The sequence below is a fragment of the Herpailurus yagouaroundi genome, unplaced genomic scaffold (assembly GCF_014898765.1).
Source record: "Herpailurus yagouaroundi ecotype Mexico unplaced genomic scaffold, PumYag 162, whole genome shotgun sequence".
NCBI lineage: Eukaryota > Metazoa > Chordata > Mammalia > Carnivora > Felidae > Herpailurus > Herpailurus yagouaroundi.
In genome coordinates this window covers 10,650,463-10,677,180 of record NW_024412403.1, presented here as the reverse complement: position 1 = coordinate 10,677,180, position 26,718 = coordinate 10,650,463, and the positions used below count along the sequence as shown (strand labels likewise).

Below are 26,718 nucleotides of genomic sequence, written 5' to 3'. Positions count from 1 at the left end.
AGTAGGGCCGCCACACGGCCTCCTCGAGGCGCGCGGCGGGCGCCATGTTGGTGGGCGAGTTGCTGTGGCTGCCCTCGGCCTCCACCACGTCGCTCTGGTTCGGGAGGCTGGGGTTGAGCAGCGCCGAGCCCGTGGACGCGTTGGTGCAGGGCGGCAGGATGCGCGGCGGCGAGCGCTCGCCGCCCACCATGGAGAACTGGTAGGAGCCGGCCGAGGCGCCGTAGTACAGGTGGTAGGAGGGCGAGCTGGCCTGGAAGGGGCCGCCCTGCGCCTGCGACGAGCCGGGGTAGGGCGGCGGCAGGTACGTGTGGTAGCGCGTGGCCGAGCTCATGGCCGACATGCCGATGCCGATGCCCGACGTGACGGGCGTCGGGGAGTAGGTGAAGGCGCCGGGGTAGTGCATGCGAGGGTCTGAGATGGAGGGCAGCGCGGGGAACTGGCGCGGGTCGCCGAAGGCCGTCAGGTCGGGCGCCGCTGCGGGGTGGGGGGGGGAGAAGAGAAGCGTCAGGCGCTGGTGGGGGAGGCCACGCCCCTCCCGCCCACGGCCACGCCCACGTGGCTACCCAGAATGCTGCTGTCCCCGGAGCCCGGGCCTGCCCAGCATGCTAGTGGGCAGGGAGGTGGGTGGACGGCCGTATAGGACGACGCGTAACGTGAGTTCGTGTGCGATACCACGTTATTGTAAACGATGTAATGTAACATCCAATACGGTAGATACGATACGTATGATTGGATATCGGTGTAGCGGGGTTGACAAGCCCGCCTTCCAGCTGCTACCGATTTTCGCATGGCTCACAAGCTTACTTCTCTACATGGTTGAAAGAAGTGAAAAGAAGAGTATTTCCTGACGTGAAGGTCCCGTGAAATTCAAATTTCAGTGGCCACACTGACCCTTTCGTTGGAAGGAGCTTTGCTCATTCTTTGATGTATTATCGGGGCTGCTGTGGAGCCACCGCCGCAAAGTTGAGTGGTCGGGACACGGACCGATCGTGGGACCCAGGAAGCATAAAATACCTACTATCTGGCCCTTTCCATTAAAAAGTTGGCAGAAAGCGTAAAATGCCTACTGTCTAGCCCTTTACATTAAAAAGTTGACCAGCCCTCTATCATCAGTATATTAATATGCCAATATCAATATAAGTGTAATCTGTGATATGAACATAATAATAACAAGATGTAACTTATAAAATTATGCAATGCTAATGTAATGGCTGCATGAGCAGGTGAATATTAATAGAATATATCCTACATAATATGACACTTATATTAATATATAATAACAATACATTATACATAATATTTAGGTTGAATCATAGGAAGCTGCTGTTTCTGTAGGCCTCAAACAATTAAAAATTGGCAATTTCTTATGATTTGCTCTAATGCGTGCCATACTAATGAGAATGAGTGGCAGTGAATATCACCACGGCTCTCTCCCCTACGTCTATCTTTAGACTTGTTCCACATTGGTAGAAAAATACAGCCTCAGTTTCACCCGGTTCGCTTCGTTGGTTCTGTGCTTCACTGCTTTGTTAACACAAGTGGCCGCAGGGCCTTGATGTATATACTCCATTTTTGCACACGCTGAAGTTTTACCAGGAATGGCAAAGCTTTGTCTCTAAAACTCATTTTGTTAGGGTCATGCATTTATGGTTTCAGAAACCGGCTTTGACCTTCCCTGCATCCTTCTGCATTTTTCTCAACCACAGGCTGCCCTTGGGAACTACTAGGGGGTCTGGATGCCAGGAAGTGCTCCCTGTGTCCTGTAGATCAGTTTCCCAACAGTAGCACTATTGACATGTGGGGCCAGATAGTTATTTGTTGGGGCGGTGGGGGGCTGTCCTGTGCATTGTAGGATGTTTGGCAGCGTCCTTGGCCTCTGCCCACCAAATGTCAGTGGTGCCCCCACACCCCGCATGGCGACAACTAACGATGTCTGTAGACCCTGCCCAGTGTTCTGGGGGTAGGGTGAGGGGGGCAAAGCCACCATCTCCCCCGCCCCCACTGACAACCACCACTGTAGATGCAGGATGGTGTCCTGGCGTAATTTCTGTTCTTCAGAAAGTGACATCAGCAAATCCAAAAGAATGAAACGTTTTAAAATTTGTTAAGTTCTGAAACCAACGTATAAAATAACTCCAAGCTCAGGATGGCATGTAGCCTGTGTCCTTTTGTGTTCAGGCCCATAGAGCAACTTAACGGAGCCAAGAGTTTGCTCTGAAAGGAAAGCTACCAGGGTGGATTAATCTGTTTTTGGAAGGCATCCGGGGTTGATCAACTTCCTCATATTTCAAGCCTATTATTCCAGCAGGGAGAGCTAGTGTGCTCCTCTCTCTGCCTGTCTCTCTCTCCCTCTCCCCCCCTCCTTCCCTTTCTCCCTTCTCCTCCTTCCCTCTCTCGAATGAACTCCTCTGTAAATTTGGGGTGAATGTGATGAGGAGGTCTATACTCCTCATCAGAGAGGTAATCAAAGTTTATAGAAACAACCGAAGTCTGCAGCCAATCTCCCTGCTAATGAGGAAACCAGGAGTCTGCCTTTCAAACAAACACTGCTGTTAATCTTTTCAGAGCGAGTCAGACATGTGGGCAGGGAAAACGCTGTGAACTGACAGTGGTTCTAGAGCTGCCCTTCCGCGGCCACGCTCTCGCTCGTCCTGAAGCCAGGCCGCACCTCATTCCACAGCGTTCGTCCCTGCCCGCTTTCTGGGGCCGTCTGTGAGCAAGCTCTGTGTCACTTGTTTTTGCTCACACGGAGAGCCGTGACAGGAAGCTTGACTCCATTTTTCCAGTGAGATTTCTATAGTCGAGGGAGAAGCATTAGGCAAATGCAATCAATTTGTTGGCATCTGATGCAAGAACTCTGGACACAGGCTAATGACTCTGCCCATTATGCCTCTTGCTCCACTTGCCCTGAGACACAAAGGTGAATCCACTGGAAAAATGAATGAAAGGTCACCCCTGTTTCATGGCGATGTCTGGACATGTTCTGCCAGTGTGTTCCAGCTACTACATGGTAACCTGGTGATGGTACCAAGTTACCGTAATCCCGAGTGAGTCCGCGGTTGGTCACGGATGTAAGTCATGGAATGATGTTACGGTCTCAGCTGTCAGGGGAAAATAGCCCTTTCACTTGTGGGCAGGATATCTGAAAGATCTTCAGTACGGCCCGTGATTCTTCTTCCAATGCCACTCCACCAGAGGCCATCTGTCCGGTCAAGCCATCCTTCCTCACGCATTTTGATAGAAAAAGCGCTGCGGCCCTCTAGATACGGTCCGATTCACATGGTCTATTCAAATATTTGTTGCCATTTTTACGGTCAGTCTGACATTTCCTACCAGGCCCCACCGCCATGCACCGTTCACCCCACCTGGCTGTAGCTCATGTGTCCCTTCGGCTGGCCCGGTGCCCCCTTATTCAACAGCGTGTGGGGGTGGCGACCCCTAATAGTCACAGGGAGCTCTTAAGAAGTAGGAAATCTAGGGATTAGGAGGTTCAGGTATTTTCGTTGGAAATGTTTCCCCACCGACGGGGCTAAATATTTGCCGTGACAGCCCAAGTGTTCGTTCTGCAGCTTGACATGGATGAAAGCTGTCCCACTCAGGCCCCTCCCACTGCCCCCAAAGGATTAAACAGCCTGAGCAGATAATGGCTGCCTTAAAAGGATCTTTTGCATGACTCAGATTAATGCATGCTGTCTGTCGCCCAGGTTGGCAGCTAAACATTAATTTTTTTTTTTAAGAAAAAAAAAAAAAATAAAGGAAAACCTCCAGATGACATCTCTTTTCAGACAAGGTGTGGAGACTGTCTGCAGAGGAAAGAGGGGGAGACCAGAGGGCAAGGCCCCTTCGCAGAAGGAAGTCCAGGTGGGGCTGGGGGCGGGGAGAGGGGCAGATCTCAGAGCTCTGGGGCGGGATTAAAAGGAAAAGCAGTCAGAGCAGTGTCAGGTTCTCAAAGCTGGCAGACCGGCAGGCACTTTTCTTTTATGTGTCCCCACCCCCCCACTGCCCCCAGGCATATGACAACACGTTGCAGGCCTGTGCTCCAGGCTTGAATTCTCAGAGGGAGATCTGCCAAGTTGAAGAGCAGCGTCCCATGCCCTTCCCTGCCACCGGGGGAAAGCTCATCTGGAATCCTCTCCGCCCTCCCTCCAAGACAGTCTTGGGCGCTGAAATGGGACGGGGTTTTTGTGTACTTCACACCCTCATGACATAAGACGTCCTTCCTTACTCTTTGGGTAACTGAAGTCCTGGTTATTCAGAAGTGTAACAGCGACACGGGACTTGGGAGGGCACGCTACTCATTCCTTAAAAAAAAAAAAAAAAAGCCACCCTCCCATCTGAACCCTGGTCAGTTGGAGCAGCTGTCTCCTAGGGCTCTAGAAGGTGCGGATCTTGGGTGCTGACCAAGTCAAAAGTCTTATGTAATAAACTCCAAGGGACCCACAGCAGGCACATTTCCAAGGAAAACAGTAATTGTTTCAGATGTAGAGAGCCGAGCAGCGCCACTGAGAAGAATCAATAAAAGTTGACAAGTGCCTTTGGAATCAAACTAGTCCCGAGGGAACAGAACTTCTAAAACAACAAGCTGAGCAGACGTCATAATTCCTAGGCTACTTCCTCAACTCCTCAGCCCCCAGCAGGTGCCCTGAAAATACGGGCATTAATAGTCGACAATAATGTGGGAAGTGGGCACCCAGGTTGGCTCTCCCATTTCACTACAGTGCCCGAGAATACCCGAAGGTGGTGGTTCTCAGCTAAGGGGGCAGTTTGGGACCTCTGGCTATTTGGCAACGTCTGGAGACATCCTTGGTTGTCCTGATGGGGGGTGGGGGGTGGGGGACGGCTGTATCTAGAGGCCAGAGATGCTGCTAAAGATCCTACAGTGCACGGGACAGCGCTCCACGACCAAGAATTCTCTGGCCCCAGTTGTCAGTGGTGCTGCAGTTGAGAAGCTCTGGGAAGAAGCCGAAGCGTTTGGTGAAATCTCGAGGACTCACAACTGTCTGGAAAACACAGTGTTACCCAGAGCGTTTAAAATGGCGGACAAGAGGCCTTAGCCCCTTTGCCTGCCCCCTGATCTACTCTAATCGGATCTCAAGGGCTGAAAAGCCAAAACCACCACCCGCTTCCCAACACACGTGAAGTGCGCTTGCGGGCTTCACAAGGCTGAAGTTCTCGGAGCTGTTTTCACAGTCTGGCCCAGCTCCAATTCCAAAGCTCCAAACAGGGAGTTTCTTCCTTTGCTTTTAACAAAGGAATTTTTCTCTCACTCCGATTTCCCTGCCCACGAGCAAAGGTGAGTGCCAAGCCCAGAGGTCTCATAGGTTACATGACTAATATTTAATGAGCTCGTATTAACAACAATTATGCTAACCACGGCACCCAGGCTTTCCATTCTGCTCCTCTAGTCTGGTGCGAACATCCCTTCATTCGAAATATCTCACGTGGGGGCGCCTGGGTGGCTCAGTCGGTTCAGCCTTTGGCTCAGGTCATGATCTTGTGGTCTGTGAGTTCGAGCCCCCGAGTCAGGCTCTACGCTGACAGTTTGGAGCCCGGAGCCTGGAGCCTGCTTCGGCTTCTGTGTCTCCCTCTCTCTGTCCCTCCCTTGTTCACGCTCTCTCTCTCTCTCTCTCTCTCTCTGGCTCTCAAAAATGAATACATGTTAAAAAAAAAAACAAAGAAATCTCTCACGTGGGGTATAGCACGGGTACCCCAGTGTTGTTCACATGGCCTCTGAAAGCTGGCCACCACCAGATGGACCGTTCCATCAGAGTTCTAGACGCTGATTACTTTGACCTTGTGTATTATTAACCCTTCAGCTGCTTGCTACCTTTGTCTGCCAAATGTGAGCAAGCCCAAAATGCCCACAGAATCCACTTCTGCCTTCGCATTCATAATCCCCGTCTCAAGGTGTCAGGGAAAATCCGTGCACGGGTATAGGACTTAGACAACCTTGTCTTTAAAGCACATTTTGCCCGCCCCCTCCCAAATGACTGCCAGCCCCTTCAGGCATCTCCAGTCTCTCGAGCCTTCCACTCTAGCTCGACTTCAAAGAGTGTGTTCGAGCAGCTTACTTGAGAGTCGACTGGAAATCTCTGCGGAGAGGGTTGTCATGCCACTGGCCCGTCCAGGGGAGATGGGTGTTGCTGGGTGTACGGAAGGCGAGGCGATTGATCCCAGGTACTGGTAGGACTGGTCATAGGACCACGGTGGGGACGGCTGGATCTGCCTTGTGTCTGCAGAGGATTGGAGAGGTCAGTCATACGTCAGGTGGGGTGGGATTGAAGAAAAGAAACCTTTTAATAAAAAGCTAGTCACCTTTGTTTGTCATACGTCCCGTGGCCTGTTGACCGGTTTGTAGTAAGTCCAAGTATTTGCTTTTGTTCGAGAATCTCCCCCCTCCTCCCAAAGTTACTGAATTATTGTTTGTGTGAAATATAGTTTATTCTCGAAGATTTCCCCCGGATGACTGTTCCTTCCAAAGGTTTCACTTGATCACGCTCATAACGACGGGAGAGGTTGAAGATGCTTTCCAGGTAGGTGTTCCCACCCACCTCTTGAACTACCACACGTACTGGCCGCCCAGCTTTACCGCGAGTTACAATTCTCATCCTCCAAAACATTTCATCAACTCAGGTGATCACCTATCCATCTGTAGTCAGTAAGCAAAAAAGAACATAGAGCTTTGATTTTTTTTTTTTTTTTTTTTGGACCTTTGGCAAAAATACTCTAAGGGCTTTTAAATGTCCTCCGTTTACGCGAATTCCCTCCCAAGGATGACAGAAAAGAGGGTCTGGCTGGGAAGCTGGTGATGGGGCCTGGGGACTAGTTCACAAGCCCAGCAGTAGTGATCTAGCCCTACCAACCCAGACCAACAGGTACCAACCCAGACCAACAGCTGTCCTGCATGTTTTCAAGACCTCCAGTTTGCCGTGTTTAAAGGGCAGAATGTTGAGCAAGTATTTTATAGACGGCCAATAAATGAGGCCCGGGATAGAGAAGAGACAAAACTCTGACTTCAGAAGATTTAGGTAAAAAGGACTTGGTAAATTTGACTCCAGCATTCACAGAAGTCTTAGTTTCAAAAGCATCACACTGTTTGCAGATGAAATGGAGGGGAAAAAAAAGGAACAAACCCTCTATTCTTAGGCAAGACGTGTAAGCAAATTTAAATGGAATGTTGGCCCGCCAGAGATAGCTTTCCATTTTTTTTTTTTTTTAGGGCTAAACATCGATTTTCTCTTTGCGTCCCACCTTCTCTGTGGCCCACACCAGTCCCCAGGGTCCTCATAGCCCGGGCTGCATGAAGCCGGGAGTCAATCTAGAAAGAGCAGTGTTCCTCAGGAAAATACCAGTCACAAGCTGTGTATGTGCCAGGACATAAAGAAGTGAGTTATTCCTACTCGTTATAAAACGTCCAGTTCTACTTCCAACGGGGAATTTGCATTTCCAACAGTTTAAGTTTGCTGTTTTTGTTGATCTGTTGGAAGCCGTCAAAGCAGGGGTTTGGAGACCCAGGTCTCCTCCCCCACCTTCCTGCCCGCCCCTTCCCCTTTCCCTCACGTGGATCCATTTCTTTCTTTCCTGTAAAATAGCTCAATTTTGGGGGCACCCGGGTGACTCAGTCGGTTGAGCGTTCCAGCTCTTGATTTCAGCTCAGGCCATGATCCCCAGGTTGTGGGTTCGAGCCCCGCTTTGGGCTCCGTGCTGAGCACGGAGTCTGTTTGGGATTCTCTCTCTCCCTCCCTCTGCCCCTCTCCCCCGCTCGCGTGCATGCGCACACTCTCTCTCTCTCTCTCTCTCCAAAAAATAATAAAATAACTCAATTCTTTAAGTTTGAAAACTCTGGGGAAATATTTTAACTTAGAATCTCTGAAATCTAATATTAAAGAAGGGCCCTCATGTCATTCTGAATTTGGGGGAATTTGAGCAGAGGGCAAGGAGTAAGAGAGCTGGTCCATTCTAAACTCAGTGGAAACGAATGTTCAACTACAGCCAAAGATCCTGCAATCTTACAGACAACAGTGTTTCCAATAATTGTAAGCAAACAGCAACAGCAGGATGTTCTGTATCCCCCTGTTACTGCAAGCGTTTTCTTCCAAGTGAAGAAGAAAGTGTAGACTCAGATATCTTTGTAAGGCATGCATATGTCTTAGATGTACACATTTGCTGCGGGAATATATAGTACTCAAATATTTTAATCATTTAAGAAACAAACAAAAGAGGTTTTATAATTGTCATAAAGCCCTCCGGGGTGTGAATTGCGGTTCAGTAATTCATGCCTTGCTGTGTAGACAGCCCAGCTTCCCCTAACCCCGTGTCTAAAACCACAGTAAGCATAAAGTATTAGGCCATGATTCATGCTCTGTCATGTTTTACTGTAGTGAAAAAGTTGTGCTAGGCTTTTCTAAACTCATAATTAAACCGTGCAAACGTTGCATAATGTTTCACAGCCTTTTAAAAATATGCTTTGGTAAAATGATCTTTATGATTAAAGTCCAAGTTCTCTGATTGTTTTTTTTTTTTTTTAACCCAGGGTTTTATATTCAACACTCTTACTCCACACACAACGTAGCTTTCCAGTGTGGAGGAGGGATAACACTAAAAACCCAAAGGACCCCCGTCCGATCACTTTCCATTCAAATGACCGTAGTGAATTGGGTTTGGGTTCATTGCCAGCGACGGGCCAGAAGGTGGTGATGGCGAGCTGCTCGTGCCAGGTTTTTGGGTGTTTTCTAATTCTACAGGTATTATTCATAAAAATCCAAAAGCAAAAAATAGAACAGAACACTAGGGCCAACGATATGGTATATGCTGAGTTTACCGCTCAGTTACCAGTCTTGCTCTGACGGGGCCGACGTGAACACAAGAAAGCAGAGAAATGGCAGTGCGGTGGGTCAGCACTGGAAGACAGGATATGATCTCCAAGCCCCTTCCAACAGTAACAGCGCAGGATTCTAATTCAAACAGGTCCTACACAGTGTTTCTCTGCTTCACTTGTATGCTAATCAGACTTAGGAAGGAATCAGGTGGAAGCGTGGGGTGAAGAATGGTGCTCTTAATAATAAAGGCAGCCATTCTGGGACGAGGAAGTAGGCCGGGAGAAGATGGAAGTGATCCAGAAAAGACCACAGGCCGAGGAAGAGAACCACTGTCAGCCATTCGCCAGAAAGTAGGGCGACTTGTTCTTGAAGGGAGGGCCTCCGATAAGTCACGCCATCAAGAAGGACAGAAGTTTTGGTTCGTTTTGAAATTTTAGCGTGTGCCCCGCATGTGCTAACTTTGCCAGTAGTAGCCTCATGAATAAGACCAAGGTGGCCCCGGCCCCATTGGAACTTCTAGGCTGGTATCAGTGAAGATCCTGAGAGCAGATGATGCTTGGGAAGGTTTCTTGCTATTGCATGAATCGTCATGTTGAGAGTTTTTTTCGTGTTTTCGTTCACGCTGATTGGTTCGTCCATTCATTCATCCATTTCATAGGCTAATGAAATTATTCACATCCTTATTCGTTCGTGTTGCCCATGAGGATTTTCGCTTTGCTGGGGTCACTGTTCGGGGGACTCGGTAGTGAGTGGACTGTAGTCCTCGCCTTTAGGGAACGACAGCTCGTGTGGGACCTGTGTCCAGGCGAACTGATGGATGGTCTGTCTCATCTGGGCTTGCACACAGCTGTTCCCAGGTCAGAGCTACCCTGATGGTGTTCATTATACACTTCTGTTCCACCTCAGAGGAACAGGCTAGGGAAAGTGTCTAGTTGAAGTCCTAGAATAGATTCCAGCCCGAATTCTGCCTGTACCCTGGGCGGGTCATTTCTTTTCCCTGCTACGTAGTTTTCCCACTTCAAAAAGTAGTGGCGAAGGGTAAGTGAGGTAAGCTATATATAAAGCAAGTAACCCAGTTTGGGGCCATATGAAATGTCCAATTAGTCTGAGTAAGTTTTATGATTATATTATGAAAAAGGAAAATAGGGGTGCCTGGGTGGCTCAGTCGGTTAAGCCTCCGACTTCGGCTGAGGTCATGTGAGTTCGAGCCCCATGTTGGGTTCTGTGCTCCCCTCTCTCTCTGCCCCTCCCCTGCTCACGCTCTCTCTCTCTCTCTCTCTCTCAAAAATAAACATTAAAAAAAAAAAAAAAAGGGAGGGGCGCCTGGGTGGCTCGGTCGGTCAAGCCTCTGACTCTCGGTTTGGGCTCAGGTCATGATATTGTGGTTCATGAGATCGAGCCCCGTGTCAGGCTCTGCGCTGGCAGCGAGGAGCTTGCTTGGGATTCTTTCTCTTCTCTCTCTGCCCCTCCCCTGCTTGAGCTCTCGCTCTCTGTCCCCCCCTTCTCAAAGAGAAACATTTAAAAAATAAAAAAAAATTTGAAAAAGGGGAAGTGAATCCATGCTAAGGGATTCATCTGATACATATTGGTAAGGCCATGCGCACCTGCTCCAGAGCGAGGCTCAGGTAATACCGTGCTGTTCACTGATAACAGGGCTCGCCAGCTGGTCTCCAGCACCAGAGAGGAACTGGGCTTGGACGATTAAGTGGTAAAGGGCAAGAAAACCGGATATTTGAGGTAAGGATAGTGGGGCAAGGATCCACTCTTAATGGTTATTTAATGGTGGCTTCGATGTTCATGTTGCCACTAAGAAAACTACCAGAGGGGCGCCTGGGTGGCTCAGTCCGTTAAGCGTCCAACTCTCGGTTTTGGCTCGGGTCATGATTTGACAGTTCGTGGGTTCGAGCCCCGCATCAGGCTCTGCACTCTCAGATCCCTGCACTCCCAATCCTGCTTGGGATTCTCTCTCTCTCTCTCTCTCTCTCTCTCTCTGTCTCTCCGCCCCTCCCCTGCTCTCACGTGCTCGCTCTCTCTCTGTTTCTCTCAAAACAAATAAATACACTTAAAAAAAAAAAACCACTGGATTAAGAAATTTAAATTTGAGCCTTTCTGCCTCCTATGTTTTTCAGGGTACATAATGTTTTGATGCAGCTGCTCTACTGAGGCCATCTTGTGATGGGTTATTTTCAGCTTTTTGAGCATCATCCTTCCGTTTGGAATGAGGCCAGAGAAGGGGGATGTTGGGGATCGGACGGGGCAGAAGCAAGAGCTCAGAGAGCTCCGAGGCATACGCTACTCAGTAAGAAAGCAGAGCGCTGTCGCCTTTTGGTGCAGTGACATCAAAAAGTCGCCAGAGTGAGAAGTGACCCTATCAAATAATTGCTGTCAAGGTGTTCTGCTTCCTGCTGCACCTCTGAAACGTAAAGAGCATCGGGGGCCACCAGTCCCATCCCTACAAGAAAAAAAGCTGAACAGACCGGTAATCCATGACTTTTCGTAGTCTATTAGAGAAGTGAGACTATAGGGCAAACCGCCAGCCTGAGGTCCTGAGGGGCACGCGACTGTAGAAATTCGCACTGAGGGTCTGCGTGCCAGGAACAGAAGCTACTGGGGCCATAAACTGGTAGGAACATTTACATGGTGATTTTTATAAATTGTTGGAGACTGAGTATAGGCACCTGTGAGAATAAGAAACCTCTGGGGGCTGTAGTCTTGTGTGTGTGTGTGTGTGTGTGTGTGTGTGTGTGCGCACGTGCACGCGTGTGCATGTGCGTGCGTGGGGGGGGCGGGGACACTCTCATGAAGTTGGCCTCACAAACTCCTCCAGGTTTCATGGGATCCAGTATAATAACAGCGGGTCACAGCTTAAAGACACCATTTAGGGAAGTCCAAAGACAACAAGGGAGACAAGGACATTAGAGGAATTTGAATCCTCGGCATCGACAGCTTCAGTAAACATTGTACGCAGCCCAACTACTAGCGAGATGCACATAAAATCTCACACTGAAGACCTGTTTACCTCCATTCCCATGACCCTGATACATCAGGCCCAGCTTTCAAATTAGACATAACAGGGCATATGCCAAAAGGTAAGAGAAGCAGTCTGAAGAGATACAGTTGGCATCAGAACCAGACTCAGATATGACATAGAACTTGGGAATTCCCAGACGGGGGATTTAATTATGATTAATACGTTAAGGGCTCTACTGGAAAAAGGAGACCTCATACAAGAACAGGTGGGTGATGTCCTACGGAGATGGAAACTCTCAGATACAGAAGGAAATTCTGGAAGTTAAAAACATTGTAACAGAGGTGGGAAATGCCTTTGACAGGTTCATCAATAGACTGGACATGGCTGAGGAAAGAATCAACAAGCTTTAAAATATGTTAAAAACTTCCCAACCTAAAAGGTGTACAGAGAGAAAAGAAAGAAAAACCAATGCAAACAAACAGAATAAACCCAAACAGAACATCCATGAACTCTGGGACAATTTCAGAAGGTCTGATATATGGAGAGTGGAAATACCAGAAGGAAAACAAAGAGAAAACTGGAAGAAATAATTGAATTATTAATGGCCAATAATTTTTCTTTTTCTTTTTTTTTAAATTTATTTTTAATGTTTATTTTTCAGAGAGAGAGAGAGAGAGACAGAGCTGGGGGAGTGGGGGAGGGGCAGAGAGAGAGGGAGACACAGGATCCGAAGCAGGTTCCAGGCTCCAAGCTGTCAGCACAGAGCCCGACGCGGGGCTCGAACCAACGAACCACAGGATCGTGACCTGAGCCGAAATCAGACACTTAACTGATTGAGTCACCCAGGTGCCCCATAATGGCCAATAATTTTTCAAAATTAATGACGGACATCAAACCATAGATCTGAGAAGCTCAGAGAACACCAAGGAAGAGAAATACCAAACCATCTACAGAAACACCTTACTTAGCAAGAAGGATAAGAATTACTTCCAAGTTCTCTTCGGAAGCCATACAAGCAAAAAGAGAGTGTAGCAAATATTTAAAAAGTGTGAAGAAAAAAACCCCCAAAAAACCACCAGCCTAGAATTCTATACTCCACAAAATTATACCTCGACAGTGAAGGAGAAATAGACATTTTCTGACCTGCAAAAGCTGAGGTAACTTATCCAGCGCAACAGCCATGCAAGAAATGTTACAAGAAGCTCTTAGAGGAAAAGGAAAATGTAGGTCAGAAACTTAAATTGACAGAGAAAGGAAGAGCTTCAGGGAAAGAATAATGAAGGTAAAATAAAGTCTTACTTTTCCTGTTCTTAGCTGATCCAAAAGATAACTGTCTAAAATGACATTAGTGATATTAGATGTTAGAGGGAATACACATTGGATGGTCACAGCAGATGGACAAAGGATATGAGTTGCAGTAATGACAGAGTGGAAGGAATGGTGTAGTGTTATTTCATGGTGGCTTTGATTCATTATACATGTGGTTTGCAAACTCTAGGGCAAACACTAAAAACGGTAAAAAAAATTTTTTTTAAGTTTATTTATTTTTGAGAAAGAGACAGCATGAGTGGGGCGAGGGGCAGAGAGAGGGAGAGAGAGAGAATCCTAAGTAGGCTCTGTGCTGTCAGCACAGAGCCCGATGTGGGGCTTGAACTCACATCATGAGATCGTGACCTGAGCCAAAACCGAGAGTCGGACGCTTAACTGACTGAGCCACCCAGACGCCCCTAAAAACACTTTTCTTAAAAGGTGCAATTGATAGGCTAAGAGAGGATATAAAATGGAGTCATAGAAAGTGCTCCGTTAAGATCAGAGAAGGCAGAAAAAGAGGAGAAAAAGAGAACAGGTAAATACATATAAAATAGTACAAGCATGGTACGTATGAATCCAACCATATCAAGAATCACTTTAAATATGAATGTTCTAGGGGTGCCTGGGTGGCGCAGTCGGTTGAGCGTCCGACTGCAGCCAGGTCACCATCTCGCGGTCCGGGAGTTCGAGCCCCGCGTCGGGCTCTGGGCTGATGGCTCAGAGCCTGGAGCCTGTTTCCGATTCTGTGTCTCCCTCTCTCTCTGCCCCTCCCCCGTTCATGCTCTGTCTCTCTCTGCCCCCAAAATAAAAAAATAAACGTTGAAAAAAAAATTAAAAAAAAAAATAAATATGAATGTTCTAAACGCACCCAGTGAAAACACAGGAACTGTCAGAGTGAATTAATAACAAGGCCCAACTATATGTTGTCGACAAGGAACCTACTTGAAATGTAAAGACCTGGGTTAAAAGTAAAGAGATGCACAGACGCCATGCTGACAGTAAGCCACAGAAAGGCAGGGTAGCTCTAATAATTTTATACAAAACTAGCTTCAGGATAAGGAAAAATTTCAGGGATAAAGAGGGGAAATACGTGATGATGAATGAGTCCGTTCTCTAAGAAGATGTAACCATCCTTAATGTGTGTGCACCTAACAACAGAGTGTCAAAAAACATGAGGCGAAAAGTGACTTTGAACTACAAGAAACAATAGAAAAATACTCTTCTAGCAACGGATCCATCAAGCAGGCAGAAAATTAAGGCACATTTGACCTGAACAGTACCACCAACAAGCCTGATGCAGTGAACATGTATAGAAGATGCCATTTAACAACAGCAAAAGACACTTTCTTCTCAACCTCACAGGGAACATTCACCCAGAAAGACCACATTCTGGGCCATAAAACACCCTTAACAGATTTACAAGAGCAGAAATCATGCACAGTGTATTCTCAGACCACATGGATTTAAAGCTAAAACGACAACGTCGACAACGGAAAGTTGGCTGGAAGAAGTATTTGGAGCTTCGACAACACACCTCTAAATAACCCACGGGGTGGGGCGCCTGGGTGGCGCAGTCGGTTAAGCGTCCGACTTCAGCCAGGTCACGATCTCGCGGTCCGTGAGTTCGAGCCCCGCGTCGGGCTCTGGGCTGGTGGCTCAGAGCCTGGAGCCTGTTTCCGATTCTGTGTCTCCCTCTCTCTCTGCCCCTCTCTCTGCCCCGTTCATGCTCTGTCTCTCTCTGTCCCAAAAATAAATAAACATTGAAAAAAAAAATTAAAAAAAAAAAAATAACCCACGGGGTAACGACGACGTCTCCAGAGAAATTAAAATGCACTTTGAATTAGATGAAAATCCAGCTGATCACAATTTGCGGGATGCAGCAAAAGCAGCGCTCCGAGGGAAATTTGTAGCATCGAACGCATATATTAGAAAAGAAGAAAGATCCAGAATCGATGATCTGAGCTTCCACCTTAGGAAAGTAGAGGAAAAAGAGCACACTAAAGCGAAAGCAAGCGGAAGGAAAGAAATAACAAAAATGAGGGCGGAAATCGATGAAATCGAAAGTGGCAAAGAAAATCAACAAAACCAAAGGCTGTTCTTTGAAAAGGTTAAGACGGCCCACTTTGTCCTCGGTCCTCAGACCCCCGCCAGGCCACCCAGGAGAGCCTGGCCAGAGACCCCTCTTGGTTCTTCTCTGACCAGCCACCTCTGGGGTCTTTAACGCCCACCCTCCAAACCCGGATTCCCAGCAGCGCCCCTGAGCCCAGGGCGTCTTTTCTCAGCCCGGGGCCAGGAGGTCGCCAGCTCTGGCGGCTGGTATAGTTAGAGGGCCCTTCCTTCAGCCATCCAGCTGATATCTTTAAAAGTTGCGACCTTTTGGTAACCTTTCAGAGCCATTTAAAAACAGAGACCAGACAGTTATGTATGTCATGGGGCCCCAGCATCTATTTTTAAAAGGGCCAAACCTGCTTGGTGAACATACAAACCCTTGGGGCTGTCCTGGTTTTTTTCCCTAGAGGATTTTTTTTTCTTTTCTTTTTTTTTCTTTTGTTTTTTTTTTTTTTTGGCCCTCTTTCTGTTTGGAAGACGGCAAGGTGCTTCCCAGGGTGCTCTTCAGATTCACCTCAGTCATGGGGAGCTGGTGTAATGCCCTCTTGGATGCCTCCAAACGCACAACAGGATATGACTCAGGGCTCAGAGATGTGAGTCAGTTTCCAGGGTGATGTGTCAGGGCGGGCCCGGTGGAGGCTTGCGTTTCCTTGTCTGGGACCCTTGGGAAGGAAGATCGGGGCTCCCCTGCGAACAAAAGGCTGCCCCCCCAACCCCCAAACACCCTACACCTCCCTTCAGAACCCTGTGCGTTCGTGACCCCTGGCGTTGGGTGGTTCTCTGTCCTGAAAGAGGCATTTCCCTGAAGTCCCACTGTCTTCAGCTGTGTCCTCTCGTCTATGAGGCCTGCAGTCAACACCACACAGCCCAAAGGGGCGGGCAGGCGGGCCGTCACCTAGAAGTGCGCCCAGGTAGCTGACCCCGCAGTGGCGACTTGTTGCTATCAGCGAAACCCCAAGATGATGTGAGTCAGCTCCCACCAGCTCTGGATCCTGGAAAAAGCGAGGTTGTGAAACAGCTCTGGTATTTGCCAACCGTTGTCTCTGCCGGCTACAGACATCTTGGTTAGTCATGTACAGCTAAGATGCCTTCATTGTTCCAGCAATTACTCCGGAGGGAGGCATCCAGCACCAAGCCTGGGCAGAGACCTGCCCGGGGATGCTGCATTTTAAAGGCCTTCAGGGTTTTGAGGGGTCCCGTCCGGATCGGGCACGGTGGGGGGGTGGGGAGGGGGAGGAGGGCGCGGCAGAAGGGAAGGAGGGAGCCGGAGCCCCGTGGCCACGTCTCCACCTTTCACAGCCTCCGGGACCCATGTTCCGAGCCCCGCCAGGGGGACGGTGGGAGGCTCCGGGGCTCTGCGGTCAAGGCCACCGGGGTCGGGGTCGGGGCGCCGGGAATCCAGGAGGCCGGCTCTTTGCAGCAGAGCCACCCCCAGCCCCTCTCCTTCCAAACCTCCGTTTCCTCATCTCTAAACTTGGGGGCAGCCGGCCTCACCTGCCTCACAGGTGTGAGCGTTAATTAATGTTTGTGGAGCCGCTTTGAGAGGCGCAGATGAAAGGCGTTCTATAAACGCAAAGTGCCGGTCCTCATTAGAGTTGCCAGACGCTTCCCAGGGGAAACAGCTCAGCCCTCGCCACGAGGCCTCTCCTCTCAACGTCTGGAGAAAGGCTCTGGACTCCGGCACGGTTGTCTCCGAGGAAGGGTTTGGGGGGGGGCGGCGAGTCACCGGCTCCTAGAAAAGACGGCCGTGTGGATGCACACCTGCTCTTCCCCGCCCACGCTGTGTCCCCGAGGCAGAGAGAGAGAAAGAGAGAGTAGCCTTCGGTTCACACGAGGTTGGAGCCGGGGGAGAGGCGGGGGATCACGGTTTCGAGGGGACAGAAGGCACCTTCTAGTCCTCCTCTGTCCTCCCCTGCAGACGGATGACGTCCCCGTACTTTGTTAAGCAAACGTCCCCTGCAGGCACCTCCCCCGGAAAGATCCTCTGCATCTCGGCCCCTGAACACACTTGCCAGGTCCGAACCGATTCTGCAGGTGGGCTGGGTGAACTTCTGTAAGGCCAGCCCGTCTGCCATGTTCAGATGAGTCCACGGCCACCCTGTTATTTTCCCTCCATTCTTCCATTTCCCTCTCCTCCAACAAAAATCTCAAAACGCGGAGGCTAAGGATGGCTTTCGGTTCCCATCCGCTCACTCTCTAGCCCCTTTGCCCTCCTCGTGGCTCCTGGAAAAGGAAGAGCCAGAAATCCCGCGTCAGCAGCTGGGAGATCTCAGGCAGCCTCTAGCTTGCGCTCGAGCCCTGGACACAGAACGAGGACCCTCGCTCACAGGGATCAAATGACAGACACCGCGAAGTGGGAAGCTACAAGCGGGAGAGACACAGCATCACCTGGCACAGCCCAGAGCTAAAGAAACGGAACCTTTTGAGGGAACATTCCACGGGGCTGGCGCATGCTCTGAAGAGGACGGTACAGGTTTGAGCTTCGTTGGTCCACGGCACAGGGCGGGAGGCTGTCGAAGCCAAGCCACGATCCAGACTGTCGATGGGAGGCCAGGTGCCGATGAGGGGGAGCCCATAGGACTTGCCAGAGGGACATCGGTGGTCTGACCAAGCAGATTCAGGAGGAGCCGACCCGTGAGCAGATCCTACTAAGTGAGGTGGCCAAGCTTCGCTAGGGTCCTTGTGATGCCTCAGGGTGGTGGCAGGCAAGGAAAAAAAAAAAAGGAGTGATGCTAGGTCTGGGGCCGCAGGGGCTGCAGGGCCACCGGCCCCTCCCCCGTGAGTTGTCAGTATTGGAGAGCACGCTCTTGAGCCCAGCTCAGAACGAGATGTGGCACTCAACGGCTATCGGTCCTGTCATTCTGCGGCCTGGCTTCCTCGGAGACCACTCCATCCAGCTCTGCGGCCCCCGGCCCTCCGTTGTCAGCATGCCGCCCTCCAGCCGACAGCTGGCCTCCGACACATCTCTGGTGGGGGACACAGAGGCGGCACGGGGCAGAGGTACCTGGAGGCCGCCCTCGCCACCAGCCCGGTGGTGGCTTTCCCGCGGTGCGTGCTCCTGGCTGCAACCCTAGATTTCACCTCAGCGCTCGTGTGGTTTTGTAGAACGTTACGACTGTTGGGCAGATTTTAGAGGGGCTGACGCCGTTCGGGCAGCCTCTGTGTCTTCTCCCATGTAGCACAGGCCCTGCTGCGTCCTTACTGGAATTTTAGGCCGGACGCCTCTGGTTTTACGCAGCAAACTCTGAAGCATGGCATTCTAATAAAATCAGGAGTCCTAGGGGCGCCTGGGTGGCTCAGTCGGTTAAGCGGTCGACTTCGGCTCAGGTCACGATCTCGCGGTTTGTGAGTTCGAGCCCCGCGTCGGGCTCGGTGCTGACAGCTCGGAGCCTGGAGTCTGCTTCGGATTCTATGTCTCCCTCTCTCTGCCCCTCCCCCGTTCGTGCTCTGTCTCTCTCTGTCTCAAAAATCAATAAACATTAAAGTCAGGAGTCCTATAGATGGGGAAGCAAGAACGCGACACAATATGATCTAGAGAGTGCTGGCAGGGGGCGGAATGGAGGCTTGATGAGCCTTCCGTCTGTGTGGCCCCCAAACGTTTCCAGGATTTGGGACCCACGGCCTGGGGCTGTCCCTCAGGGAGTCGAGAGGGCCTGAGGAAGAGCATAGCAAGGGTGTCTGGGAGCCTGAGAGATTAGGGCTGAGCCCGGACTCACCCTTCACTCACCGTGTGCTCGGGCAAGTGACTTGATCCCTTGGAGACTCAGTTTCCCCAGCCATGAGGTGCAAAGTGCCCTCGAGCCCCCTCCCCGGGGAAGACGTGGTTTCACGGTGAGCCCGTGCGAGGCTCCAGCAGGCTGCACACGGCAGGTTACTGAGAGGAAACAGAAGCCCTTTCTCCTGCCGAGCACCGGCCTCCTTCACGGGGAGCACCGCGCCACCTCCCGCCACCCCGCCTTGCCGGCCGCAGCACCGAAATCCAAAAGCCGAGCTTGGCCAATGGAAGGCGCACCGTGCTTTCACCTCCCGAGGTGGGACTCCCGTTGAGGGGTGGCAGCTCTTTGCTAAAGAGCTCCCATTCCGTGCTCCCAGCCTGAAGCAGAGAAGAGTAAGTTTCCCCGGCTGAAGGGCCTGGCCTCCTTCCATAAACTGCTGGCTCGGTGTCTGCTTCAGCCTCCTTCTGTTTTCCTCGCGCTCGCTCCTGTCTGTGCCGTCCCGCCGTGACTTTTCTTCCCCTACCTGCACCCCGCTTCTTGTTTTCCTTTCCCACCCGTCAGGCCCGGCTCCGGGAATTCCCAGCCGGGAGGCCAGCGCCCTGGAAGAGCCGCCCCTCGGCCCCTCTAGCACCTGCCTCCCAGCAGGTGTGGGGCGATTCCCGGCCATCCCTTGGCCACTCCAGTGCTCTGAATGGACATAACCATGAACTTCTCCCTCTTGAAGGGCACTGCCAATTCCATTGGGCCTTGGACCCTTCAATTCTCCCACTCTGCCGTGTCGGAAATAACGCCAGGCCAAGCGCACAGATTCTCTTCACGTAAGAGGGGCGTTCCTTCCCCCCCCCCCGCCCCGCCCCACCCCCGGCCACCCTTACCGGAGACACAAGACATCCATGATTCACGGATTGCCTGTCTTCCGCTGGTGGTCTCAGAGACAGCAGGATAGAGCTCAGCATCATCTTTCATTCCTAAAGCTCAACATGCTCCTGACCCCACCAGCTCTGGCTTATTTTTCACAGACCTGTTTTTGGAGGAGTAGTGTTCGCTGCACTTCTTAAGTTCAAGGCTTCTCCATTCATAAAAAATCCCCGCCCCCAAATGGCTCCCTAATGCTGCTCTTTGTTTTTCGGCAATTGCTAAAGTATTGGGCTATTTGCCATCGGAGCGACACAGTGAAGAAGAACAACCCCAAACAGTTTCCTTAAAACGAACAGGTTCCCCCGCTAGTTTCTTTTTTTTTTTCTAAAGTTCACTTATTTTGAGAGAGACAAAGACAGCGCAAGTGGGGGAGGGGCAGAGGGAGAGAGAGAGAGAGAGAGAGAGAGAGAGAGAGAGAGACTCTCAAGCAGGCTCCGTGCTGTCACCGCAGAGCCCGACGCTGGGCTCGATCCCACAAACTGTGAGATCACCATCTGAGCCGAAATCAAGAGTTGGATGCTCAACCGACTGAGCCACCCGGCCGCCCCGTCCCATGCTGGTTTTGAGTTCTTCAGAATAACTGGGTTCCTTTGGCTTGTGAGCCAGGGGGACTTGCTATCAATTTCCCCTGCGGTAGCGGACAGCCCCCTCTTTGGTCTGATGCCTCCGCCGCAGCCCTCTCCCCCACCTGGGCGCGAGCTCCGTGCAGGAGGAATTTGTTCACTTAAGTCTGCAGCGGCTCCACACCCCCCAAAGGACTGACCTTCACGTGAACTAATTGGGACTGCAACAGATTAGTAACACAGGTTGTGGAGGTGCGCTTTTGCTGCATAAAGGAGACCTTTGAAGATAAGAGCTGTGTGCTTTCACAAGCTCATCCCTGGTGCTCTGAACAAAGGACACAAACTAATAAAGTCAGATTCATCTAGGGGCAATCTACACTCGCAGAGGAATATCACCCCAAACGGATTCAGAAAGGCAAATGGAAATCTGCCGGAATTCTTTTAAACTCCCAACACAGATCTCGATTTAAAAAATGACACACACACACAAAAACTCTTGGTAATAAGCAGACCTCTGATGATCTAAAGATCCACAGTTTCATTTATTGACTTAGAGAAAGTAAATGGCATTTCAAATACAACCTTCATACTTTAATAGATGAGGTCACCCTGAGAAAGATGATACTGAGCCCGGCGGTGGGAAACCTCCCTCCAGAGAACGGCTTTGATTTACAAGGTCAAGGAAAGCTTTCTCGGAGAAGCAATAGGTTTTTCAGTGACTTGGGACTAACATGGAAGAATTTAGAAAAAAAAAAAAAAAAGTAGAGTTTGAGACAGCAGACTAGGAAACTCTTGCTCAACAAAAGGGATGACCTGCGGAGAGCAGGAGTGAAGAGTCAAAACTGATTTGCTACCAACTATAGACCCCTGAGATCCGCCCCCTTGTTGCAGGCATCGAGGTCCTGTGTAGACGGCGAGATCTTTGTGAGTTTCCCAGACTGGCCTCAACAGGGGCTGTTTCTCCTCCAGGGGACATTGGGCAGTGTCTGCAGATATTTCTGGGCATCACAACTGGGGTGAAGGGTACTACTGGCACCTAGAGGGTGGGGGGGGGGCCAGGGGTACTGCTACACATCCTGCAAGGCACAGCATGCCCCTCCCCCACGGCAGAGACCGATCCGGACCCACGTGTCAATGGTGCCTTAGGAAAACCCAGCCCGGGGTAGGCACGCACCCCAGGCACAGCACAGACGAAACCGAGGAGTGTGAGGAGATAAGGGGTGTGGTGGGAACCTTCCGGAGCCCTTGTGGGAACCAGGGTCGCCGGAGGCCATTTGTCTGCCTGCGCGGCATCAGCAGTCACGCCGTGCCCAGGGAGAATTCTGTCCCCACGCCAGGATCTGGGACGACTCTTTCTCACAGTCTCGTGGCCCAGCATCCAGACTCGGAGCTGGCACGCCGCGTCCTGGGTGAGACGCAGGTGTAAACGAGCAACGAGATCACTCCCGAGCTGACCCGTCGGCTTTGCCACCTGGGAAGGGACAGGCTACTGCTTGCCTTTCCCAAGCTTCCCGGGCATGAGTCACATGGAACTAGATAATGATGCAAATCACTGTCAACATTTCTAAGGTTTCATTCCAACGTCTCATGGAACGATAGTGCAGAAAGCAACCTCAGAGCCTTTCTGAGCCAGCCCCGTTTCAGAGAACACTGAAGCACAGACAGGTCAAGTGGCTCTCTCTGTTCTCCAGGGCAGGCTGGTGACAGGGCAGGGACAGACCTTCTGGCTCTTTGTAGAGTGCTGGTTTTTACTATGCGATCATTGAAGCCATTACTGCTCCCCTGGTCTAGTTACCATATACTAAACACACAAAAAAAACCTGGTCTGGACTTCAAAAGGAAGGAAGGAAGGAAGGAAGGAAGGAAGGAAGGGAGGAAGGAAGGAAGGAAGGGGCTGGATGTGATTGCTGAGCACAGAGCCCAGTGGACACAAGGGAGGGGATACCTTTTCCTGCTTACACGTCTGGGATTCTGAGCTCTGTGGGGCTGACTGGGAAGTCCTTACACCATTTCTATCTCCTTTCTACCCCGAAACGAAGCCCAAACACCCCCAAATCTCAAATGGAAGCCGGTGTCTATGGCCATGAATTCATGAACGACCCAAGTCAAAATCAGGGAGGGAAGGTATCACTTCCCCCCATGGCCCCTGTGTTTTGGGGTGTTCGTGGGGAGGAGGCAGGCTTCCAGAAACCAGGAGGTGACAGCAAGGATCCCACCCTCGCCCTGGTTCCGCCTTTTCTTCTAATGGCCTTAAACCGCCAAGTGACTGCAACGCGCCGATTTTAAACCCTTTTATGGAAAGCGCCATACCCTTTTCTGCTCACATCACTTAAAATAATGAGCTAGCCGCACTTGTATTAGTCTGTCTTTCAAGTGGATTAAATTCACGGTCTCGTTCTCCTCCAGTCTCACAGGCTTTGGCCTGGCTGTCTGAACCTCCAGATTAGACCAAGGAGCACACGCCAGACAGCAATGAAACGCAATTACCTAGGCAAACTTTTGAAGGATTCGAGCCCTGGGGCACAGGCTGTTTACGAAAGACTAAAAGCACCGTTTGTACTGAGCAGGACCAATTGCCTGCGCCTTTTTGAGTTCTGGATCCTGCCTGCCGCTGGACTCCAGGCAGGATTTCTAGGGGCCAGATAACATCAGGCTTCTGTCCGCACCTCTGCACCTCAGGGTCTCTGCTCTGTTTTTCAACAAGAAAATGCAAGTACCAACAAAAACCTATTCTAACATCTCCTTTTGTGTTCACGGACTCTCTCTCATTGGTTTATTATTATTATTATTATTTTTTTCTCGTATTGTGTACCACCCTGAAAAAAGGGCAGCAAGAAATCATCCTATAGCCACTTGGCTCTGTAACGTCTTTGGAGACGAACAACCTTTCCCATAAACAGGAACTTCCCGTCTTTGGGGGGGAAAAAAAAGAACAAAACAGCAAACCAGTCTCAACGACATGTCCAAAGCACTTTCCCCTTGACCGGAACAAAAGAGGCTTTCGGAGGAATTGAGGGAAGAGGAGGTGAAGAAAGCAAAAGGGAGGTTGGCAGAGAAGGGTGACAAATGGCCTGCCCCCCGCTGGCCCACATTCTGTTATTTTTGCAGATAGGCCTGCGGGCCCGCATACACTAGCTGAAGCCCGTGATTCAGTGGCACAAGGCGGGATCGGGGGAGGGGGCTACTTGGCTTTTCTCATCCACCTCAGGCACAGAATGAAGCCACTGGGCATGGAGGGGGTGGCTGTTTCAGTGCTGGGGGACCTGAGGCCCTGAGGCCCGTCAATGGGTCAGTCGGGGGGGAGGGGGGAGAAAAGAGGCTTGGTTCGAGGTGGCCAGGGTGGAGGGCCACCAAGGTCAGGAGTGAACTCGGAAGTATGGGCTCGGAAAGTGCCGGAACCAGGAAGAATCAGGAATGCTTTGAGGGAAGGAGGTGACCCCTGGACGCATCTGAACACGGGGGCTGGGGCAGAAGGCAGGTGTCTGGGAGACAGCAGGGACACAAGAGTGGCTGGCCTGGCGGGGGGTGGGGAGGCAGCAGAAGGAGAGGGCAGCTCACCAGCTTCAGAGAGCAGGGAGCTGTAGAAGGTACGGGGTCAGGGGGTCAAGGAGCACAGACACTTCCCACCTTCTTCCTTGTAGCAAAAGGGAAAGGGGTGGGCGTGTTGGCACCTGGGCGGGACCACCTGGGCTCCCTCCCTCAGGCCCCCAGCCGGGCTCTGGGAGGCCGAGGAAGAGTCCATCACTGAACCAAGAAGCAAGGCTCCACCCTAGCACTGGTGCTTTGGGAGGAAGGAAATCATTCCGGGAAGAACATTTTAGAATTGAGAGTAAAACCGGTTACTGACCCGTTTTGACCTGCTGTCCCCAGAGCAGGCACAATCTTCCTCAGGGACTGCCGCTCACCCCTTACCCTGGAGATCTGGGCTGCGGCCGCGGGGGTCTGGAGGAGGAGGAGAGACGCTTCCTGCCTGCCGGCCTGCAACTTTGAGGCGAGCCTGTCGCTCTCAGCACCATGACTGGAGATGAGGGCGACAGGATGCAGGTGTTCAGGGCTGTGGGGATGCTTGGGAAGCATCTCATCAGTCGGTTTTGGTGATCTCAAAGCACAGAGGGAACTTCGGGTGCTCGTTCCCGGGAGCCCATGACAGCCGGGGCGGCGGCAACGTGTACCCCACTGGGTAACAGTGGAGGGCGAGGCATGGAGATTTGGTGGAGTGCCAGGCCCTGATGGATGGGACCAGGAGTAGAGAAGCGGGGCCGGGTGGATCATCGGAGGGCAGGAAGATGTCCTGGAGGAGATGGGGCAGGCCAGGCTCCCTGAAGGAAGGCAGGACAGGGGAGACGTGGGGGGGTGGGGGGGTGTTGAGAGGCCAGAGGAGGGGGCAGGTGAAGGCAGCAGATCGCAGCGACCTCAGTGCTCCAGCCTCTCCCCGCTCGCTGGTGCACGTTTGGTCACCTCCGAGCACGGATGGCTCAGGAGGGGAGTGGCAATCTTATGGCCCAGAGCAAGGCACGGCAGGAGAAGGAGCTAAGAAACCAGTGGGTGAAGTGATCTCAGTAGCAGCATCTGTGTCGGGTCCCCCTTGGCCATCAGAGGGCTCGAAAGGCCACATCTGCCTCCTCAGCCACCATCCCCCGCAGGCAATGCGTTCAGACGGAGGGGCCTCAAGGAGGAGGCTGTGCCCACTCTGGCCTCCCGGGAGGCCATGGTCTTAGCAGTGACGCCCCCTCCCACGGCACAGGGTCCTCACGTGCGTTGTCGCTCAAGGTCACATACAAGGGGTTCGAACCCAGGCAGCGGGCAGCCGGAAGTTCGCCAGGTTTTCCGTCACTCATTGCCGCTTCCCAGGCCTCACTCTGCTTGCTGCCTCTGAAAGAGTCCTGGGGGAAGCTGGCCGACGCGCATATGGAGAAACCGGGGGTGGCTGAGTTCAAAGGGATGTGCTCTAGGAAAAGCGGAGACGGGCCCACTTCGTCCCCAAAGCCTCAGGTCTTAAAACAAGCAGCGTACACATTTTCCTGCTGTGCCTCCGAGGCTGAAGCTAGCGCCTGAGTCGTTTTTCGGAGGTGAAAGGACGGGGCCCTGCCCGTCTCCGGTGGGAGGACGGGCCGAACGGAGTGACCACTGGCACCCAGATGCCTCCCTGCTCAAGTCAGAGCCTTGCGAATCGAGAAGGAAGCGGAGAGATTCACTGAGCTCCTCCAGCCCCCAAAGACGGGACAGTTGCACGAGAGGGGTCACTGGGTGCTGGCGTGGGGCCTACGGTGGGGTCTGGCAGGAAAGGGTTGCTTTCTTAACTCCCGGAAACTCTTCTCTTGACTTTCATCCCACATTGTGCGGTCCTATGCAAAGCAAGCCATTCCAGGGTGGCTTTGACCGAATAATGATCACTCACAGCCATCAGCCTTGAGGGCCGCTGACCTGGGCCCAGAAGAGGTCCTGCCCAGTCGCTGCCTCGGGTCAGGGTCTCCGGAGAGCAGGATTTGCAAAGGGTCCACAGACGTTTAAGTGCTGGTGGCCCACTGGTGTTCTAACAAGGGACAGGAGGGACACAAGCTTGCCAGTTCATCAGTGAGTAACACAGAGCTGGGGAAGACTTCCCCTCTGCTTACTGCCCCGGTCACTGAAACGTCAGCAATAGAAGGGAAAAACAAGAAGAGAAAATCCTTCCTGCACAGACCCCTTCGCGTGGAAAAAGCTCAGATTTCAGCTACCCGCCCCCATGCCCCCCACCCCCACCCCCGCTTCTCCACGGTGTTGTTCAACCCCCTTGATGACTGGGAATTTATTCTCCAACGGGCCTCAAGCTCCCTGTTTTGCAGTAGGAAATTCTCCTTCATAAGAGGGCTACTGTTGGTATTGTTTGTTTGTTTTTAATTTCCAAAAATAAGGAAAACTTTATAAAATGGGGTGGGGGGGAGGTGGGCAGGGAAGAGGGGGAAGGAGAGGGCAAGGGAGGCAGCTGACCCCAGCATTTCCCAGTCTCGCCTTGGCTTCTCCCCAGCCCCAAGGTCCGCCCCCCCCCCGCCCCCCGCCCCTCTGTTCTGAACGTGAAAAATAAGCAGCCTGAGCCGCCTTGACTGGAGATGTGTCTAACAAGGCCTTCATTGTCTCAGACAGGTGTGAGATTGGACTTGATCTGAGGCCAACACCTCCAGTCCCGGAGCCAGCTCCGTGAGCTGAAAACATGCACCAGCCCTCCAGTAATACCACTGCAGCCAGCCAGAGTCTCAACAATTTAAGGCTTAACACACACAACATAAATCAGTGAAGGATGGACCAGCCGACCGGCAGCTTCTTGGGCGGAT

The 26,718-nt window shown here is 51.5% G+C and overlaps 1 protein-coding gene and 1 long non-coding RNA gene across 2 annotated transcripts in view; both read right to left on the bottom strand.

The window, feature by feature from the left end:
• Position 1: 1 nt before the first annotated feature.
• RUNX1 (RUNX family transcription factor 1) overlaps positions 2–26,718 on the bottom strand; it is a gene marked incomplete at its 3' end in the record, with an annotated part of 95,697 nt that continues 68,980 nt past the window's right edge. Inside the window, exons 6-7 of the mRNA XM_040484973.1 lie at positions 6,072–6,233; positions 2–474 (exon numbers count right to left, since the gene is read on the bottom strand). Of these exons, the coding sequence (XP_040340907.1) occupies positions 2–474; positions 6,072–6,233 (635 nt within the window). The remainder of the gene's footprint in view (positions 475–6,071; positions 6,234–26,718) is intronic.
• On the bottom strand, positions 15,668–18,575 carry LOC121035964 (uncharacterized). The gene is made up of 2 exons (XR_005793160.1): positions 18,292–18,575; positions 15,668–18,097 (listed from the first exon to the last, which is right to left on the bottom strand). It is a non-coding gene; the product is annotated as an uncharacterized LOC121035964 (long non-coding RNA).